Source organism: Phasianus colchicus, chromosome 4, assembly GCF_987193195.1.
Source record: "Phasianus colchicus chromosome 4, bPhaCol1.hap1.1, whole genome shotgun sequence".
In the NCBI taxonomy this organism is placed as follows: Eukaryota; Metazoa; Chordata; class Aves; order Galliformes; family Phasianidae; genus Phasianus; species Phasianus colchicus.
Window position 1 is genome coordinate 42,184,374 of NC_143439.1, and position 22,592 is coordinate 42,206,965.

Below are 22,592 nucleotides of genomic sequence, written 5' to 3' on the forward strand. Positions count from 1 at the left end.
CAGATACTTGTATGAATTTCTTTGCACACATTTTACAACATCAGCGTAGCTAAACTGTTTATTTCAGAAGAACTCATACATACAAACATGATTTTAGAAAGTTCATATGCAACAAATTGTAATAAAAGTTTGTATATTTTAGTAACACAACTTTCACAAAACTGCACACAAGAAAACTATTCAAATTGCAAAAGAACATCCTGGAATGTTGATTTTAGCAAGTTTTTTTTTTTTAAGTTCTAATTTGTACAACTAACAATATATCCTTTCAAAATTTTAACTGAAAATACAGACTTTTTTTTTAAAGGGATATCTATGGAAATTAAATATAAAACAAGGCTATTTTCATAAAATACAAAATGCTTGATTTATATATATTTTTTAAAATACTCAATGTTTCTAAAATGTTGTGGAGTTGATAAATTGTCATAAATTTAACACACGCTCCCTCCAATTAAAAAAAAAAGTGGTTCTGAAAATAAATCAACAATTCCCTAGTGCACACATAAAGAGAAAAGATCAAAAGCAGTAACTGGTATCTTTCCTTCCAGTGTTAATTAGTAATTACAAATCTTAGCTTCATTAGTATCTACTTTGAAATAGTTGGTTTTTTCATTTTAGTTTTGTTTTGGCGGTGGAAGGGGACCTTACATAGAAAAATCCTGCAGCAGAACTCATGAAATTAAGCAGCTTTGAAACTGCTTGTTTTCATCACAGTTGCAAAAAGATATGCGAATGCATTATTTTCTTCCTTGAAGAGCTCAGCTTTCATTTGGTCTCAGTTGCAGACACTGCGTAATTCTACTGGCCAAGTAACCTCCTTTTTCTCTATAACAACTCAAGTATGTCTGATAATTTTAGGTAGAAATACAAGTATTAGAATCAGTTCCTTAGCAGAGTACAGAAGTTGACAGATCCTACTATTTGGATCAATGGCAAGTCCTATAAAGGAATTTCCTGCATTTGGAATGGGGAGAATGGAATCTGTCAATGTTTCAAAACCAAGAAGAGTAAACAAATGTCCCTTTATGGATTTCAAATGTCTTCCATTCATAATTTACTTGATGTCTTCAACACCGATTCCATTTTCACTTGCATTATCACAGCTGAATATTTCCTTCATACAAGGTAATCAACAGTATAGCAGCAAACCCCGTTAGCAAACCAGCATTCTGAATAAGGAAGAATGTGAGATCCATCTTTCTTCCTGTCACTTTCTCTCTCAGCATATCATTCATCTCTGGGAACTGAAAAAGCGGATAATTTTAGTTAAGTATTGCCATCTTGTGGTAGCGTGTGTAACTCAAGGCCATTTCAGAATGGGAACACATTGCTGCTTTGGACTCAGTACTGGAACAAATAGAGGGTGAAGGCAGTCAGAGAATAAGTCACTCTAGTTATACTGAAAAACTGTTTCATTAAGGATGGAAAACTGAAATAGAGTTTTGGTTTTCTTCCGCTATGGTCTTGCCTGGTTGAATCTCATGCAAATTTCCTATTTTTTATTTGGGTCCAATTACTGTTCAATTTATTGCTAGGAGCAGCTGCCTTTGTACTGCTAACTGTTGTGTTTCTTCCTTCACGAAAATGGACAGAAGTCTTGGTTCAGGAAATAAAGATTAGGATCCTTCCACTTTGTTTATAAGCGAAAGAAGTGAAGCTGAAAACATGGACAGCCTCTCAGAAATGAGAAACCTGTTATAAGTAGAAGATCTGGTGGGCTAAGAAGATAGTGATAAAGCAAAGAAGAAAGAAGACAAATGATGTAAAACTGGTGGTAACATATAAAATGTTACCTTACAGTGTAATGAAGGAATTATTTTTTTCATAACAGGCATCTTAATGGTATAATATCAAAGGGTGGCTGCTAACTGCAGAATAAAAGATATTTCCTGAGAGCAAATGGAGGTGGTGGCAGACAAGCACTGGTGAAAAAGGTTTGCAGCACTAGCAGGGGGGCAATTCAGGGTATGTGTTTGTTGCAAATAAGGTCAATTGCATTTTTAAGAACTTATGTTTGTCAAAATTTAAAATATTTTCCTGCTGTGCTGATAATACTATCAGCTAGAATGCAAAGAAGACTCCAAAGTTTAGTTTCAATTCAGAAGCCTTCTGTTGGGATGACTCAGAAGTCTTATCTTTCCTTCATCTCATAAGGCAAAAAGTACTATTGAAGGCAGTGCAATTCTTGAAGAATAGATTAAGGTAAGGAGGAAGTGGCTAAACCTTCCCAGAAATCAATCAAGAACTCTGTGTTCCTCTTGCACAAGAGGCAAGAAACCAGATTAGCTTCATGCCATACAGCAAGGCTCATTTGTACTCGCACACCTCAGTGAACACATTGTCACACACCCTCAGCTTCATCATGTGATGATTTTACTAACATGGAGGCTAGATAGTGCCTCTGTTCAAAATGGAAAAGAACAGGAAAAGAAAGTAGATAAGACATTTTTGTTAATCCTACCTGCTTCTACAAGCAGAACAGAAGTGTGTGAAAATCATAACAGAAAGCAGAAAGCCAGATCCCGTGCAAAGCACCCTAATTCAGAGGGAAGATCAGACAGGTGGCAGATACAATCCAAAAACCTAAAAAATGAAAGAGAAGTAGGAAAGAAGATGTTGGAGGAGAGGGTGAAGAAAGAAAGCATGCAGAGCAACACATATAAAGAAAAGAATGTTACCTACTTCAACAGATTTAATAATAATAACTTTAAATTGAGCCACACTAAATTTATGCCATGAGTTCTTAATATCACACTTGAGTACACTACGATTCATTATAACAGAGTGAAACTAAATAAAAAGCATTAGTAATTAAGGTACTGCAAATTTAATAAAGAAACTATTTATATTGCTTATTTAACTCCAAGAAATACTTATAAAATCCTCTGTTATTAACTCAACTCTAAACAAAATATTTAGTTTCATTTTGTTTATATTTTTTTCCTTTTCTTTTGGAAGATGTCTTCCAAAGAGGCAAGTGATTAATTTAATAATCAAAACACTTTAAAATGCTGAAAATATATATAAATTTGTTTTCATTCTTTAATGAAAACTACCAAAGGTCATGAAAAGTTTTCCCTTATTTAAAATTCCTTTTCAGTAATAGTTTGGCCAGTCCTAGTTGTGAAATCAAAGACTTTCACATTTAATGAATAAGCATAATTATTTGTGCACCTCCATTAAGGTCATAATTGATTATTTAACATCTAATAACAAGAAGTAGATGATTCTAGCATGAAAGAGACAGAATAGTAATTTCCATCAGAGACACTGCTTTTGAAGTCTTTGTTTTCTTGAAGAAAATTAAATAACTGAAAAAATGGAATTCTTTCTCACCATATCTGCCAGAGAGATGTACAGGAACATTCCACCAGCTACAGCAAAAATGATGGTAGGAGCAAAGTTGTTGCCTACTAATATTCCAAGAGCCATCCCAATGTAACAGGAACATGCAGACAGAAAGTTGAAAAACAGAGCCTGTCGAATACTCATTCCAGCATTAAGCAAGATGACAAAATCCCCTACAAGTGAAAAAAGAAATGAAAAAAGAGAAAACCGTCTTCTGCAAATGAAACTGTTTTCTGATTTCAAAGGAATTAAGAAGGAAAAGAAAATAATTGTATACAACTTATAATCCACTGCTGTTTTTCTTTCATTCAGGTAAATGATGAGCATTTCCCTTCAATACTAAGGTAACCAAAACAGTCTAAAGGAATTAGGTGATGCAGAATTTAGCTAGATTTTGAGAATACAGGACTAGCCATAAAGAAGAAAGAAGAAAAAAAAAACTATGCATAGGATGGCACGTGTGAACAATATTCCTGTCCGCAGCAGGTGGCTTGGAACTAGATGACCTTTGGGGTCCCTTCCAACTCCAGCCTTTCTGTGATTTGTGATTCACTGTTCTAATATTCATTCCCAGCTTCCATCCACCTGCACTCAAGAACTTTCAAGAACTACAATAAATATGTATTTTGGTACTTGGGAAGATATTTTGGTGAGCATTTTTTCCAATGAATTGCCTAAATTTCCATTCAACCTATGCCAAGTTTGGCAAGCGTAACTTCCCACACTGGTGGTTACCACAGAAATATGTTGAATGAAGTTTCTTACCCAGCTCATGAGGAAACTCTTCACACAAGATGGCTATGGAGGTACTAAGTCCTTGAAACAGAGACAAAGTAAAAGAAGCACCGATTGCCAAACCATCTAAGAAATTATGTACGGCATCACTCAGTGTTACCATCCAAGCAATGGTTCCAATCTTTGACAGTGGGCGCCCACCAAGACATTTACACAAACTGCCCTCAATTGCTTCTTCCTGGAAAAACAACACGATAAAATAATTACATAAAACAATTAATAAAAAAGCCAATGAGACACAGTTCTGGCTTTAAACGAATGTTGAGCATAAAATAAAGCACTAGACATAAGGATACCAGAATGCTTGGTCTAAGAAGAAGGCAGCATAGGTAACAGCAGCAAACGTTTTCTGTTTCAACAGTTTAGTGAAAGGCCTGATCACCTAACTCTACAGCTTTATCTGAATACCTTCCGTCTGAGACAGAAAAAACTCCAGATCACAGTGTCTGAATGTGTCTCTGGAAATCTTGCTCAGATTAAGAGATTGCCAAGGATTGATATAGATCTTCACAGCTTCTTCAGCCACCTCTATTAAGTGCATACAACAGGAAGGATCTGATCACTGCGATTGAGAGCATCTGTGTTTCCTACCTAAAACAGACCTGGACCAACTACATGCTGCTGCCAGCATATCATGTTCTTAGAGGCAGATGCATCCATCACCAGTCAGTATCAGCCAGCTAGCTAAGTGGGAACCTAGACACGTATCCAGGTAGCCTGCTAATTTTATTTCTAATTTTGATTGATGATAGTCAAGTCCAGCTATCAAAATCAGTTTTTACAAGTTTCATGTTTAGTAAGAACATACAGTGCCTAGTTCTGATCGTGCAAGTTGAAGTCACATAGCACAAAAACAACTGGCTGACATAAAACTGTAATGCATATACACCCCAGGGTTCTCAATCATTCCTCCCAGAAATGGAAGCAATTTATATATCTGCCATCATGAAGTAATGAAACACTAGATGAAGATAAAAGGAAATGCCGTTTCAGTTGGGAGCACAAATAATCTTTGCTAAAAAAATTCTAATGATCCATTTCAATAAACTTCTGTACACACATATATTGCAGTTACATTATATTTGCAAACATAGTATTCGGGGGGAAAAAAAGGATTTGCAAATATGGAAATTGTTTTATCTTTGTCAAATCAAATAATAATGCTACCACACAACTGAAGTTTGAACTTAATGGAAATATAACAATTAATGAATGCTTTCAATATCTTTAATGACAGAGCAATGAGGTCTGTCTCATACTTTGCCCACTCCATTCTTATCTGACATACTGCATCCTTCTATGTAGCAGCTGCCTTGGAACAGGATGAAAGTTCAGATCAGGATTTCCAAGTTAGATGTGTATTGCATTACTTGGAATTTGTAGCTAATAAAGGTTCAGTTAAGAAATGGAACAAATGCCATAAAGCACAGTTATAACTTCTATTTGGTGCATAACAAGTTCCGGATTTATAATTTTATGATTTGAAATGAAAAATGGCTTAAAAAAACATGAAGCTTCCCTGCAAATTGAAACACAGTAGAAACGATGCATGTGTCTACATTTCTCTTTGGGCTGTAGAGGCATAACAGGCTTAGCCAAGAATTATATAAAGAACTCATTTTCTTCTGCCAGTTGCACAGGTGAGAATTCCAATTAAACTCCAAATCATTGCATACATATTTATGATAAATATAAAAATCTGATCTCAAGGACTTTTCTGTTAAAATAAATACTTCACGAATATACACACTTTTTATGCTTATATGAAGAAAAGGAACATTGGGTAAGAAGATGATGTTAAGAGTTAGCTGTAGAACTCATGAAGAACTGAAATGACTTCAGACATGAGCTGATATTTTGATTATCTATAGAGTTTCTTTTACTTTTTTACAGTAACTGCAATTAAATTAGGATAGAAGCCTTGATTTAATTGTAAAACTACTTTCTTGCCCCAATCTTTCAAACTTTAGAGACAACTGTAGCTTAAAAACTATGAGTCAGATTTGGAGAGACTTCTGTTATATGTATATGTGTCTGTCTGCCATTTACTGTGTAGCTCTGAAGTACAATTCTTGCCTGTAATCTATTTCAGATAATGACAGGATTTCTTTTGTAAATCATATAAAGTACAAGGACATTGCTCATCTGGGTTTACATTCTGAACTTTACTAGGCTATATGTCCAATAGAAATAGACAAATGACTAATACATATTCTCATATTCTGCTCAAGGCAGACTATTGATAAATTTACCACCCAAATACGAGGGCTTCAAAGGCAAAAATGAACAGTGTCTGTCTCTGCAGTACTGCTCCCCCTTTGTCGTGGTACTTCAGAAGATGTCACAGAAGAGATGCCAGCTAAGGAGCTCAGGAACACCCAACAGATCTATCAGGTCTGACTTTTATTAATTATTAGCACAGTTCTGTATTGTTTGGATCACTACAATTTATGGTAAACCAAAGCTAACCTGGCTATTTTTGCTCTTAAAACAAAACAAAACAAAACAAAAACTTTCAAAGCAATGGTCTCTTCTTTGTTTCTAAACTTAAATAGAGACTCTCTTATTTCATCTTATGTTATCTCAACAGGTTACTATTGCAATTACTAAAGAATCTGTGACTCCCCCAGACATAAGTCAGAATCTCAATTTGTTAAAATCTTGTAGAACAAGAGTTTTTGTTCTGCACGTTAGCAGAAGATCCAATAGCATTTAGGACAGAGCAATACCTCTCTGCTTAAAACATCTTCCACAGATATCCTTTAGCATCCTCTGGGACTGCCAACAGGATCAAGAAACCTTGAAACTGCCCAGGAGGCATAAATAAAAGTCATTGTAAAGTTTTATTATACACATCTCATGTTACATGCTTGGGACTACAGGCATTTTCAGCAACTGGTCTCTGAAGCAAGTTTAAGAAAAGCTACCATTGTAAAAGTTACTGTATATTGTGTTTGCCCCCTTTCTTGAGCTTTGGATTAAGAGAATAGTCAAATTCTATTATGAATATAATTTATACATCCCAAGTGGATCCCTAAGTATCAAAAGCATGTAAAATTTGATGCTGACCTACCCTACTGCACTACTTTGTAAAGAGCACAAGCAGTAAACCAGAAATCTTTACTGTGAAAAATCTGCCTCAGCCATCTTACAGTTGTTATAATTTTCCATTTTGTTTTTGTTTGTTTGCTGCTTTTTTAAACAAAGGGCAGTACCGCTCCTCTGTGCACAAGGAAAAGAATAAAGAAGTTCACCAACATTTTCTCCCTGCTACCATTTTCTTCTCAGACAGAAGGAGGTTATATTTATAGTATAGAAACAAACACTGAAATATAGAACAACGAATCTGAAAAAAAAAAAAAATTTAAACCAGGAGGAACAGCTACTGTCTCAACCTATGATACTTCCATAATCCCTACAGTACCTACGTATACTGGACTAAGCACAACCAGCATGACAGTTATTGTACCAGTTTTCCTCATAAATCATTGATTCAAAGAAACCAAGTTCTCAAACTTAACGTTATGTGTTGTCATAAACATAACATGGGGCACATTGCAATAAAAAATACTTTAAACAAATCAGTAAAAACAAAATTAAAATCAACAAAATTACCTGATTAAACATTTATCTCCATCCTATATTCCCTCACACTGATATCTACTATCTTTTTGGGTTGGTTTCTCATTGAAGCCACTGTTCAGTTTTCCTAATTTTGCCCCAGAAAAACCCATGCATTTTTATAGGGCTCAAGCAAGCTATAAGCTAAAAATGTAGAAAAACTTCACAATAATAGGTAGGAATAAAATAGATAATTTTCATACCTGTGCTGAGACAACACTAATGCTGTCAAAACCAAAATTTCCATTGCTCTCTACGATGGCTGAATTTGCATAACAAGTCACTCCATTGCTGGATGATGGTGGCTTGGAGGGACTAGTCCTATCCTTAGATTGATTCTGTTCACCATTTTCTAAGTCATTATGGCCAGGCTGGATGACAAATAAATAAATAGGTAGCTTATTAAATAAAAAGTGAAATAAGAAAGAAATACAGACCTTAAAAGAAAATGCACTGGGCATCATATTCATGTTACTTTGCTTTCAATACCAAGTAAATGTTTAAATGAGCAGCAATAAATCGTTTAATATTTAAAATTTTAGATGAACTCCAAATTTATTTAAGTTCCCAATATATTTCTTACTTTTAGTTAGCCAGAAAACTCCTCAAATATCTGTGAAATTGTTATACCTTTATATAGAGTCTTCCAAAACCAAATGTCTTCACCATTAGTATCAACATTTGCTAGTTATTCACAGCTGCTTACCAAGTAGAGCTGTTACCAAAAATAAAGTGCAAATTATTTTTTCCCATTTTTCATATAGCCATTGCAAACAAGGTACAAGTGGATCCTTATTATTTTCAATAGCATGATCAGTTTGAGAGCAAAGACCCAGAGCAATCTAAGAGTAAGAACAGAGGACAGTTTTCTTGGCAAGACATGATTAGAAAGTCCAAAAAGTTTGAGAGGCCTTTCTCTGATACAAATACAGTCTCATCCATGTGAGCACGCAGAAATAAAGTACTCTGACATACGGGTAGAATGCAGAGCCAATTTTCCATGTCGTGTAGTATTTAGGTAATTGCAGTGCCACTAAAGCAGGTTTGTGTACCAGAGCATGGGGAACACAGAGCTAGTCACTGCAGGTGAGATTCAGGAACTGTCAGCACAAACAAATTGAACTTTACAGATGAATAAGAAGATATATATGTTACAGTGATTTCTCCTGCCTGGACAGGAGCTCCAGAGGGATACTCCATTCTCTTCAACTTTTACGTATTTACACTTTTTTTCTTCTGATGTTTAGCTAGCATACTGCAGACTTGGCCCCTGAAGGCAGCTAGAGCATATGCCAGTGACATCAGACCACACACAAACACACACACCTGGATTCTACTTCCAGTTCTGCTTGTAACTTCCTCAAAAAAGTGAGATTGCTTTACCTCTCCATATGGATTGAAAACAGATGCATCAGAACACTCAGTAATGCTGAAATCCTCAGAAAAAAAAAAAAAAATCCCACATCTTATTAAGCTATCAAGAAGCTCATAAAAAACAACATGTAAGGCTTGCACAGTTAGCCTTTTGTTACCTGATTATAGATCTTTAGTATCACTTTAAGAATCCTTTCCACAAAGAAGAGAATATAGAATCCTCCAAATACAGCAACTGCTTTCTCAATGTAGTTATCTACATGGGAATCAAATCCAAATGCCTAACAGAAGATAAAAGCAATGCAAATTAGACTGGAATCTTAGTACATTCTCGTAACAATTTCCCCCACCACACACAAATATTCTACAAAAATATAGACGGTCTTTGTATCAGCCACAAGTTCCAATGAGGCAGAAATTATGAAAAATCCTGATCCTCCTAGATTTTTTTTTCAATTTGGATTAAATACCAGCAGAGTTTTAATACAGCAGAATTTTACATGCAGGATGTAGTAGTTAACTGCAAAATTAGGAGGTCTACTTTGGAACAAATTTAAGACCACTAGAACTTTATCCAATCCATTCCTCTTTCTGTCTAGAGGCAGAATAACTCTTGGTCTTCCCCAGGTCACAGGAACACGTGGATCTTGATAGCTCTGCCCACCCAGACAGACAGAGAGGGAAGCTAGTGTCACTGATGGCCAACCACAACCCTCTGGAGACTTCAACCTACACTCTCAGAAGACCACTGCAGCATGCTTCTAGAATTAATACACTTTGGAAACTATCATACAAAAAAGTAAAGATTTTCTTTGCTTACCTCTGGAATGAGCTGGAAAATTGCATTAGAAAAGAGAGTACCGACGGCCAAGCCCACAAAGTAGGTTAAAATCTTAGGGAAATAAGACTTCTTTAAGAGAGGAGTTAAAATAAATCCCAGAAGTGATGCCAAGTTAATGATAGTCACAGCTAGGAACCCAAATCCCCAAACTGTGGATAAAAAACAAACACAGAAATATTAAAAAAGTTAGTATAAAATTCACTTAGGGCTGCTTGTGATTTTATATAACATCTGAATTGATGTTGAATTGGGAAAAAATAATTGTTTCCTACTTGCAATTATACTTTACAAAGATAAAAATTATAAAAGCACAGATATTTAAGGCATATACCCACAGAAGGGAAATACATGGTTTTGCTGTTGCTTTTTTTTTTTAATAATCATCAAAACAGTTTGTTTCTATGTAGCTCCAGTTTTACCCAGTTGCATCTCAAGTCCCTGTGAGTACAAAAAAAGCCTTAAGGGTTGCACTGATAAAGTCTACAATAGTGCCTCAAGTGAGGCCACAGAAACACAAAGATATGCACACGGACAAAGCATTTGTCTTTAAAAATCAACCACAGATTACAATCAAAGCCAACACAATGTTGGACATATAAGAACACTTTGGTATAATCAAAAAAGCTGCATCAATATAATAGCCTCATTATAAGTTTTGCCATATGTACGTAGAAAAGTTACCATAAATTCCTTTCTGCATAGCAGAAACAAACAGATCAGATTGAAATCTACAGCCCAACTTTCCTGTAACACTGGATTAGCAAACACACTAGTCCAGGTTTATCACCTGCAACTGGGATTGCTACACATTGTTTGCACAGAGATATAATTTCTGTATGTGATGAATTTCATATTGTGTAAAGAACAGGAAGAACAGACAGCACTAGAAGCATTCAAAGCATTTGCAAGAGGTACATCAGTGCCAATTAAAATATTCGCTTGCCATTTTTTAGAGAGAAGGAGATAGAGAGGGATAAATAGACCACTAGATACAGTTAGATTCACTAAGCTGCACAGGAGCTTCACTCCCATTGCAATACAGGACAGTCAAGCTTGTAAATGTCTTTTAGAGATCAAATCTATAATAAATAAGTGTCATTATGAGTCACACACTACCATTTGGGATTACTATAGAAGAGCAAGTCTCTCAGTTTAAGACAATAACAATTCCTACATATTTATCCTGAGAGAAATACACATTTTAAACTGAGTTAACAAAACTATAAACAAATAAAATCTTTATTGGATATGAAGCATTTAGGCTACATGCCCAAATTACTTCACTAGACACAGGAAATTGGAACAAGTTTCACAAATTATGTTTAAAAAATCTTGTCACTACAGATCATTTTCTACAACCAAAGACAAAGAGGATAAATTCACAAATTGTGTATGTAAAACAGTGGATGCCAAAACAGTAGGAGAATGGAGCTTAAAATCAAGCACAGAAAAACAGGGTGTTGCCAAATTCTGAAAGTTCCCACAATACTACATGCTTTTCCAATGTATGGTCTAACACTCATGCTGGCAGTTTGTTCAGAACATCCGCATGTACTGGGACACTTAACATGAAGCATATGCAGTAAATGAAATACCTGTCATCACTCTGTATGCTTAACGCACCAAGAGATGACTAAAGGTACAAAAAGAATCTGTGCTGGCAAGTAGAGATATAGTCTAATCCATTGGTATGAATTATCCCCTTTTGTCACCACAGAGAAAAGTAAAGAAAAGGCTTTTTACTTCCTAATTTACCAGAGATGAGTACGACCAGAAAGCAGGAGTCTTGTTCTTAATATTCTGTTCTAGATCTGGATGGCTCAAATGCTTTTTTTTAACATATTGATTTATCACTATTACTATATTACCCCATGATTATACAATTATGGGAATTGTTACTTTAAGAAAAATACTGAAAAGTGGTGGGGGAGGATAGGAGAGGGAGTGATAAGATTCCAACATAACTAATGTTGCCAAAGTTGCTTTATTGCTGTATTATAAAGTGTATTTCACCATATCATGTATGCACTGTTCTCTTAAAATGGTTTTTATTCACTAGGACTCCATCCACACTAAGCCTTCCAAGAGTGAATACTCCCTCGAAAACAGGTTTGTCTGAGATCATGTAACAGAGCAAAGCACTGAAGCACAGTCTACCCTGATACTGTGACATGGACAGTTTTCACCAATAATCACTCTATCAGTCTCTAGAACTCCAGCACCAACGAAGAGAGTGCTCAGATGCCAAAGCACGAGAAATCAAAAAAATAGGCAGTAGAAGAGCAAGTCCCCCTCAAAACTCCAGTGCTCAGTATTATTCCTTACAAGAAGTGGGGACCCTTGCTCAAGGCCTTCCTGAGGCAGGCTCAGGCTCCTCATGAGCAATTTCCTAAAAAGAAGAAAATCTTTTTAAAAAGCCAAGTGGATTGCACAGAATAGCAATTGCACATTAGCCTTGGACATTTACAGCTATTTCATGCTGCTCTATACTACTCCCTACTACACTTCAGAGGGGTGAGAAAGGGTAGGAGGAAACAAGTGTGTCAGCTAGGTTAGATATTAGATACACAAAGCCCAAGGAAAAAAGATACACTATACGTTTTCTTTTAACTTCTACTTTGCTTATGCAACACCTTTTTAATGCAAGTAGCTGCCCAATGAAGTTTATTAATTTCTTCTATATGCCTTATCTGTTCATATTTTGGATATTCTTAAAATGCATGAGAGTCCCTAAGCAGAAAACTCAGAAGCACAAATGGAAACATGCCTTGTGAATTTTGCATGATGGACAGTAATAGAAATCAACCACTCTCAATATTGCCACAATACAGATTTATTTTTTTAAATAAGGGATGGAAGGCAAGACATAAGTCTACAGCAGGATATACATGCATTAAAGCATACTTTTGGCTTTGGATCTTTCTGTGAATTTCCCTGTCACAGTCTCACATGCTTGTGGTTTTTAAAAACTCTAAGCATGGGCCTTGCAGATTTCTTGTGCTGCAGGCAAGGGAGGGGCAGAGAAAACACTGCCTTGCTTATCTGTCTACTGGACACTGCTTCTGAGCCATCTGGATAAAAGAAAAATAGGAGCTGTGGTCTACATGCCTTACGTGATCAACTATAGATCAAGCCTTCTGCATACAACCTATTCAAACAGTGCCTCCCAACAATAAATAAATAAACAAACAGTACCAAAAAAAAAAAAAAGCCAAACAGATCCCACCCTCTGGTGTAGATACTAAAAGCTTCCTGAAAATATGTGCCCTCATAAGGTATAAATAATCTAAAACAGTCATGATAAATCAATGCCACAATGTCAGTGATTAATCAAATATAGTTTTTATTATTCACAGCAACAGGTAAGTTTTAGGAATGATCAGTAATTCCTAAAAAACATTATATTATTTATAATTACTTATACTAATTGAAATGTAACTAATGCTGGTATTTTGAAAGTTATGAAAAACATTGCAGTACCTCTGCTAATAAATACCCCCATTTGGCACATGCTCATTCGACATCTCCACTTTTACATCTGGTCCCCAAGAACAATGAATTTGGATATCACATACTTGATCCTCACTAATGGAACAAGAGACTTTGTCAACCAACTGATTCTTCTCTATGCTATATTTTTTTTTTTTTTACCATACTGTAGGTTCCATGCAATCTAATCAGAGTATCAATGAAATAACAAACCTTGTAAAGAATGTGGTCTAGATGCATCCACAGAATTTTCCTGATGATCACACGGGTGAAAAATTAGCTGCTGCAAAACAGCAGGACATACTGTAGAGAAGTCTGAATTTGATATGTGACTGTTGTTTGGTATTCCATGCAGAGAAAAAATTTCCTCCCCAGTCAGGCACTGCAACAAAAAGGATTTTTGGCAACATTAATAGTAATAATAAAAATAAAGTAAACCATCCATAGAGAAACCCAAGAATTACGACATAAAAATGCTCTAACATATTTTCAAAGTAGTGTACACACTCTTTGCACACTGCTCATGAAAACATGGCAATTGATTGATGTGAAGCAGAAGGGAACTGAGGTATTTTAAGATAACTTAAAATCATGAAACAAGTTTTACATTTATATTTGCAAATATTACATGCTGTGAACCAGGGCAGACAAACCTTACAATATTTGGAAGTATAGCTTCAAAATAATTAAAGTCCTATGTAATTACAAAATAATTAAATTTAAGAACAGACTAGATACAATTAAAAATCTTAGTGACGGAGGAGCATCGGGAAAGGATTGGTAATTCACTGACTGCTTACTCATATAAATGACTGCTTCTACTTCACAGAAATGCCTATTATTTCCTCAAATTAACTGTTCAAGAACAGTCCAAATGTTGCATGCTGCAACATTTAATGTTAGCAGCATGCAACATTTTTCATTAATTTTATAAGCAACAATTATTAACAACCGTTGTTTTGTAAAACTATCCCATACTCCAGTGAAATCCACTCCTTCTTTGGATCTTCACTTTGCCTTCAGCTCAGGACACCATAGTACCTAACGGTCAAGGATAAATGTACATAGTTGTGCTAAACTAAGCCTGGTCCTTCTCTTGGTTATTTTCAACCAAAAAGATAAAATACTTCAACAATAAAATACTTAAAACACATATTTATGGAAAAAAATGAGTACTTTTATATTAAATGTTCCACACCACTAAAGACTTTCATCTAACGATTTCCACTTATTCATATTCATGTTCCCTGGCAATGATCAATAAACACACAGCTTTATTTTTTGGCTGCAAACTGAAGTAATTTAACATGCTGATGTACAACATACACATACTAAGGATGAGTCTCAAGACAAAAAGTGCTTTCTTTCTATACGAGACATCAGTTCAGCACACAACATGCTCTGTAGCGTATCTCAGTGTGACTGCAAGCATACAGAGTATCAGAAGCCTTAACAAATGACCAATGGTCACTCCCTACTCTATTCAGTTTTACTAGCCTTCAGACTCCCCTGCACTTCTCCAGTAATTCAGGATTATTAATAAAGCAAACTTCTTCTGGAGATGAGCCAAAGTAACTACAACTCATTTATTTCAACAGAGCTGCCTCCATTTCCATTAATAAATGTTTTTCTAATACTGTCCAAAAGGTGAAAGGTATGCACATATCATTTTCATGTAACTATTTTGCTTTTAGCTGAGAGGAGAAGAACCTTCAAGCTAATTCAAATGACTTCAGCCAAATTATATTCAGAATGTTTCTGCCCCTCTTCTTGAATGACCCAGTCTAATTTTTTGTTTGTTTGTTTTAAACCATGTTGACCCATTTAGTCTCAGTGGAACTACTGTACAGAGAAATCATCACTGAAGACAAGTTTTTTTTTTTACAGCTCGGTAGCTGAACTTCTGAAGCTTTCTAGATTGGTTCTGTGTCTAATAATTTTACCTTTAAATCTGCATTATGAAATAATGCAGAATATATGACTAATATTCCCAGTACAATACAAAGAGAGGATAGTTGTGGTCTATAGGAATAGTTCCTATACTGTGCTTCTTTTATTATCAGCTAATTCACAGAGCCATTTGTGGAAGGCTGCAGTGAATGTCTGCTAGAAAAACAAGCCAGTGTGCACTGAGGTTCATGACATGGCTACCTCAAAAATAGTTCAATATCTCTTTCCTAGAAATATAGAATGGATGACTAGTAATTTTAAATACTAGTATGTTAATATTAGTTTACAAAAGAAAACAAATAAATATTTTTGTTGGAGCATAAAAAATATTAATTCGACAAGCATGAATTAGTAAACTTGTGGCTTACAATGAAATGAGAAATTTCATTGGACAAGAGCTCTTTTATGCAAGGGCAAGAAACAGCATTTTATTTAATTACTATTATTATTTTGATCAGGGACAAACCCAGATGATAGCAACTCCTGTAAATGATTCATTGTTATGAGTTACCTCATCCTCTCAGCAACTCCTACATTCATCCAAGGGCTGAAACGCAAGCTTGTGCGAGTTCACAGACACAATTAAGAGACTAATTAAAAGATTTAATCACTTAGAAGTCTTGGATTGGAGCAACTTATGTTTGCACACTGCAAAACTGTATTTATCTTTGGAGGGTAAATACATTAAGACAATCACATTACTGTAAAAAAATCAAGCTATTTATTTTGTAGGACTGACAGATAATCTCAGTAGAAATATCATTTATCCTCATGGAACAGGGGACTGAGGATGATGTCCTGGCTCAGTAAGTCTACCATCATGCCTGTCCCTTGCTATTCAGTAAGCCTTGTCATGGTGCTAAAAGTGAGATGACTGGCTATAACTTGACTGTCACCAAGTCTTTAACTCACTGTTTCAAAGACCATAACTGACCATGTCTCTGAACTGACCAGTACAGGATTTTCTTTTAAGAAATGAAATAAAGTGATGTTCAATTTCCTACAGTCTTTTCACACCAGCATAGCAAATATCTATAATAAAAAAGCAGATCGCCACATTATTTACAGGAAAGAATGAGATAATTGCTCAGAAAAATAAGGCAAAGTGCCTTTTAACAGGAAAATGAATTAAAAAATACTACAATGCTAACCATCTTGTAAACATTTCATTCCCCTTTCTGATTTTCTGATGTATTCTTATCTTTGCTTTACCTTTATCTATAGCATTCCACATGTGAAGCACTGAGATATCCAACAGCAACCATCACTGCAGTTTCTAGATGTTAAGAGGTTAAATACTAGGCTAGCCCACACTAGGGCTGAGCACTGGGTCATACAGAAGCAACAGCACTGAAGGAATGCAGTAGATACTTTTCTGACCAGTGTGCTTTTTTTTTTTACTTAGCCTAGCCTAGATAAGGCAAAATAAAGACAAATAAATACGCTTTCCTCAACTTTCTTCTAACAAAATAAAGCATTTACTGCTGATGCAATGACAGATTTTTCTTGTCACACATCACAGGTGAGAACTGGATGCTAGGAGACAATCATGCATTCAATAAGCAGCTCTCTGTAAGAAACAGTCCAACCGTATGAAGCTGCCTGAATACATTTGTGTGCTTGGGGATTTCATACACACGTTCAAGGTAGCTGCTTATGTGGGGAGCTGAAAAATGTTCATGAACGCTGAAATTTGCTGGAAATGTTCCAGTAAGTAAGACATTGAGTAGAACAAAAAAGCCTATTTATCTTCTCACTGGCTAGACAACATCAGATTGTGGTGATGGATCAAGACCATAAGCCACACACTGTCAGGACATCCATCCTTCTTTCAAGAAGTACCAGCAAACTAGGAAACACTACCAAAATAAATTAATTAATAGCAGATACCTGCCAGGTTCTAGTTTATCCAAAGCATCAAACTTACTGTTCTGATTCATCTTGAATCAAAAATACACAATATCAGAACACTAATCTCAATAAAGGTTTTTTCTTTATTTTGTCCAAAGTTTTGTTTTAAAAATAAAATACATTACATTAAGACAATACTCAGGTGCAACATAAAAGCTGCATAAATACAATTTTTAGAACTGTCCGACTATGATTTTAGCACCTACTGACTACTCCAAAGAATAGAATAAAGGCAATGTCAAGAGGCTTTCTTTCTTTCCAACATCCGCTCACTTTCAACATATTTTTTGACTAAAAGTTCTGAATATATATGTATGCCTTTTACATGACAATGAAATCAATGACAGAAAATAAAGTATAGCTTTGTCTTTACATCTCTTCCTAACAATGTAAAGGACATAGTGAGTAAATGCTATGTAGTGAGTAAACACTATCATCTATAATACTGAAATCATCACTAGTCTTACAGCTATTTGTAGGACTAAAATGTGTTGGAATTCCACGGTGAAGTGTGAAAAAACAGCAGGGAGCAGTATTTGAGTTTCCTCAGTTACCATTATTCCTCTTGAAGAAAGTCTTAGCTTGCACATTAAGGAATGATGATAATGGGAAAAAAAAAAGCGAAGAGCAAAAAAATTGCAGACACAAAATAAAGAGAGTTATAAAAATTCTCAATGAAAGAAAATAAAGGAGCAAAAACATGAGGAAATGAAGACAGCTCTATCAAAACTTCCAAAATATTCAAAATATTTCAAAAAAAAAAGGGGGGGGAGGGGGGGAAGGGGAGGAGGGTAGTCTGACATGATGCATATACACAAAAAAGTGTCATATTGGACATCATACAATGTAAATTACTATACATGCCTACAAAGTTTTACACAAGTTTATGTTCAAACCCCATCATTAACAAATTAAAGCATTTTTTCCTCTTGTCTTAACTTCTCAAATCAACCTGGAATAAAAGGACAATACTAACAGAGGCTGTTCCTTCCTGCCAGTTTTTGAAGAGTTCTGTCACTGTCCCTTACTGATCTGCTCTCCACTAAAAATGACCTCAGGTTTGGATGAGAGGCTATTGATAGCGCAGGGGTGTGTTATCTTCACTGAAAGAAAGGACCTGGAGTCATCCCACTAACTCTGGACACTGAAGTTAGGAACTGAAAGTCTAAGATAATCCTCGTTTCCTCCCACAGTCAGATATCTACGCAACTTCAATAGATGACCCAGCCTGCCTGAAAAATACATGATTCACTCTCCAGAAGTACTTATTTTTCTCCATTGAGATTCAGTAGAGTTTGGGCCTCTGGTGCCTTACAACACACAAACCTGGATTAGGCCACTTTCTGGTTCTGTTTTTTTTTTTTTTTTCCAAAATCAGTGGGTACTCAAAATAATAAGCTTGAAATCACAAAGTTTGAGTCACAGTGTCAAAAATGGCCACACGAGTTACTTACTATGAGCATGCATTTGTGGACAGCACTGTCCAAAGTCACTGATATACTTAACACCCCTGAAGGATCAAGAACAAAGACGTTAAATTCACTTGCTTAAATGGCTGAAAAGTCAATTTTAAGAAGGAATTCAGGTAACTTAGCAAAAAAAGGATACACATTTCAGTAGGGCGCCCTAGATATTTTTCAAAAAGGACACAATTAAAACAGGTCTGTTTAAAAGAGAAAGACTGTTTCAGTTAAGCTTCAAATGATTTATGAGGAATAGTGTTGGCAGTAATAAGAACAAGTGTTAGTTTTTTTTCTCTGTAGTCTGTGTACGAGGGCTACGTGCTTTTGCAGAGGGAAAACCTGAAGGAACCGCTAAGGAATCTACTCATTTTTAAGCCCTTTTAAAGAAAGATCCTTTTCACGACTGTATTTAACACTGCAAACTTGTATTTAGCATGGGTGGCAGGAAATGATTATACACATTTTTTTAATACACCGTGTTGGAACAGTGTTTATTTGTGAAATTTGAAATAGAAGCAGTGACTCTGGGAAATACTGCCATGCTTATACTGAATACTATGTTGATTTCAGTGGCATTAACTTCAAATTAAATCCCTGGTCAAGGAAAAGACATCAGAATCACACTGCTTCTAAAACAAATTGAGTTTACCCAAGGTTTGTCTCCATTGCTGAGCAAGCAAAGGAGCTTCTGCCCCAAGCACAAAAAAGTGTCTCACGGTCCTCAGAAAAGTACCTCCTATGTTTCTTGCTGGGTTGAACCAAACCAGAGCAAACAGCCACCCCGCTTTCCTTTTCTAAGGATATCTCCAGCAGCCTAAGGATTCCCCTTCAGGGAAACTCTGGTATTTTCAGACAGCACATAGATAGGAAATTAAAAGTAACAACACTGCCTGAATTTTGTATGGAGGCACTACACAGAATGAATAATTTTATGAAAAGGGATCAGCAATATTCAGTCAGTACGTTAAACATGTTTTACACAGATTTCAGTACATGAACTTATGAATGCACGCTCCGCACTCCATTCAGACAAAAGATGTGGAAGTTTCTGAAAGTTTCTTCACGCAAGTGGTGACCAAGTCCTTGCTATCACACAACAGCTTCACGTTAACACGTCCCGAAGTCGTGCTTACATAAGACCCGGAGGAATACTCTAGCAGATTCTCACGGCCGTCTGCTCACGCCAAACGCCAGATGGAGCCGAACCCGAGGGCAGCGCGCAGCAGCCCCCGACGGATGGCAGCGGCTGTCCCGCCGCGGACCTTCGCTCCCTCCTTCCCTCCCTCCCCTCCTTTCTTCCTCCCTCCCCACGAGGAACCACGAAGGCTCCGAGCCGGAACCCCGGTCGCGCTGCAGCCCGGCCCTCGCGGCGGTACCTGTACCTGGTTGTGATGCAGGTGGGGCAGCGGCAGCAAGGCGCTCAGCGCGGGCGCGGCGCCCAGCCGGCTCAGTAACGCCGAGAGCTGCCCGGCCGACAGGCTCCGGTTGCTCCCGAAGACGCGCAGCACGTCCTCGGCGAAGGTCGCCGCCGGGCTGCCCCGCACCGCCGCCCCCGAGAGCATCTCCGCACCGCAGCGAGCGTGGCCGGAGCGCGGCCCCTCGGTGGCCCGGCGGGGCGTGGGAGGCGGCGGCCCCTCCCCGGGGGGGCGTAGTGGGGAAACGGGGCGGCCCCGGCGCGGCGCCTCTCCGCGATACCGCCGGCTGCGGCGCGGAGCCGTCGGGCACGAGCTCCGGGGCAGAGCGGCCTCGCCTGAAGCGCCCTACGCGCAGTCTCCGGGCTCGCCAGGCGCTCCCCAGCGCGCACCTGCCGGCCCGGGAGCAGTGCCGGGGTCCCGCGGACAGCCGCGAGGAGCCCGCAGGCCAAGGTCCAGCTCCACGTCTGGCCCCGGCAGCGCTGTCCCGGCGGCCGAGGCACCCGGACCTTGGAACGCGGCGCGCCGGCGCCCGGCGGCTCGGCTCGGCTCCGCTCAGAGCAGCGCGCCACTACAGCGGGGCTCCATCCGCGGTTCCACGCGGCCTTCCGAGCGAACAAACGAGGGAAGTCGTGAGCAGGGATATTCCGAGGCCGTCACCCAAGATAAGAGTCCTCGTGCTGCAGGACAGCGGCCGAGCAGCAGCAGCTGGACAAGTCGAGCAGGTTGCTCTGTAACTCCCTGCTACAGAATTTCACGTGCTCTCTTTGAATTGATGCTGCTCGCTGCAGGGATATGTGTTTTAAAGTTAACTTTTTAAAGCAGATTCTCATTAGGACCTCTGTGGATACATGCTGAACTGGATGAGCTGACACCGTCCCTGATACCAAATTTTCCAAACCCAGCATTCGCACGGTGCGCCGAGCAGGCAGGGTACCAGCACTGTGACGCAGGCATGGTAAAGATACTTCACCAGCACTGACACTCATTTGGATGAATGATTTACAAACAAATTTCATATCACAACACACAATCAAGTGAGGAAAAAATAAATAAGAAAAGGCCCAGTATTTTAACCAACTACCAGAAAGATCCGGAGTGCAACAACCACAGAAATTCCGCCATTGGAAAACCTAAATTCTTTCTGAATTACAGAGACTGAGCAGCTGAAGCACTTTCATGCCTCCCTAGGGGTTGGCAGGTGGAGGTTTAGGCAGCCCCTAGTCCAGCCCAGCTGCCCATTGTTCCAAATGACAGTACCCGTGGGCCCGAGTTGAACCAACAGGAGTAGCTGGAGATACTCCACCCTACCCATGGCTCTGCTTACACATATGTGCGTTTTTTATATCTTCAGGAAAAATCAACACAAGTTTTCTTCTGCTATGAAGGGAATCACAACATAGTGTGGCCAGCAGGAGCAGGGAGGCGATCATCCCCCTGTACTCAGCACTGCTGAGGCCACACCTTGAGCACTGTGTTCAGTTTTGGGCCCCTCACTACAGGAAAGACATTGAGGCCCCGGAGCGTGTCCAGAGAAGGGCAATGAAACTGGTAAGGGGTCTGGAGCACAAATCTTATGAGGAGCAGCTGAGGGAGCTGGGATTGTTCAGTCCAGAGAAGGGGATGCTCAGGGGAGATGATATCACACACTACAATTTCCTGAAGGGAGGTTGTGATGAGGAGGGGTTTGGCCTCTTCTCCCAGGCAACAAACAGGACCAGAGGAAATGGCTGCAAGTTGTGGCCAGGTTTAGATTAGACATGAGGAAAAACTTTTTCTCTCAGAGAGTGGTCAAGCACTGGAATGGCCTGCCCAGGGAGGTGGAGGAGTCGCCATCCCTGGCTGTGTTCAAGAGGTGCCTGGATGAGGAGCTACAAGATATGTTTTAGTTTGTGGTAGCAATGGTAATGAGAAGATGGTTGGACTAGATGATCTTGTAGGTCCTTTCCAACCTTGTGATTCTATGACTCTCTGATTCTTCTTTCAGTACGTGAAGTGGGTCCTTCTAAACCATGATCTTGAATGTGCCTATTTCTAAACACAGCTCTAATCATAGTTAATTATTGAAGGCATTCTGAAATTTGAAAGTCTCTGTATTGAAGTGTTCTCTATGGACAGTAGATAAACTGGAAACGAGCACATTGGCTAAAGCAGCTACATCAAAACAGGCTGCTGGTGCCTCAGAAAGATTTGTCACTGCTCTGTAGTACAGGGCCAAAGAGTTAATTTCAAAATGGTTTTAATTTTTAAGGACTTCCTTTTTAATCAGAAATATAAAGGATTATTTAAATTAGTGTAATTAAGCAAATTCAGATTTGCATTTATTCTTAGACTCATATTTGCATAATGCTGAAAAGTTCAAGGAATTGCTGGATAATTCCATTC

The 22,592-nt window shown here is 38.0% G+C and overlaps 1 protein-coding gene across 3 annotated transcripts; it reads right to left on the bottom strand.

Annotated features, from left to right (window-relative positions):
* Positions 1–336: 336 nt before the first annotated feature.
* SLC39A8 (solute carrier family 39 member 8) lies at positions 337–20,620 on the bottom strand. 3 transcript variants are annotated; one of them, XM_090139332.1, is made up of 9 exons: positions 20,178–20,616; positions 13,685–13,853; positions 9,962–10,131; positions 9,300–9,422; positions 9,094–9,204; positions 7,971–8,138; positions 4,117–4,324; positions 3,340–3,524; positions 337–1,247 (listed from the first exon to the last, which is right to left on the bottom strand). In XM_090139332.1, exons 1-9 carry the CDS (start codon positions 20,355–20,357, stop codon positions 1,101–1,103), a joined length of 1,461 nt encoding a protein of 486 aa, XP_089995458.1. In that variant the 5' UTR covers positions 20,358–20,616; the 3' UTR covers positions 337–1,100. The 3 variants fall into 3 exon arrangements, with proteins under 3 accessions (XP_089995458.1, XP_031464675.1, XP_089995459.1); XM_090139333.1 differs by lacking the exon at positions 337–1,247 and adding an exon at positions 2,471–2,586 and having other exon boundaries at positions 20,178–20,620; XM_031608815.2 differs by lacking the exon at positions 9,094–9,204 and having other exon boundaries at positions 20,178–20,612.
* Positions 20,621–22,592: the final 1,972 nt, after the last annotated feature.

What these genes read in the sequence shown, in the direction of transcription:
- SLC39A8 (XM_090139332.1), bottom strand. Translation starts at nt 20,357, where the DNA reads ATGCTCTCGGGGGCGGCGGTGCGGGGCAGCCCGGCGGCGACCTTCGCC. An exon ending in CCCACCTGCATCACAACCAG is followed by an intron (nt 13,854 to 20,177) that starts GTACAGGTACCG and finishes TTTTTGTTGCAG; the next exon opens with TGCCTGACTGGGGAGGAAAT. An exon ending in ACATCTCTCTGGCAGATATG is followed by an intron (nt 1,248 to 3,339) that starts GTGAGAAAGAAT and finishes CCGCTTTTTCAG; the next exon opens with TTCCCAGAGATGAATGATAT.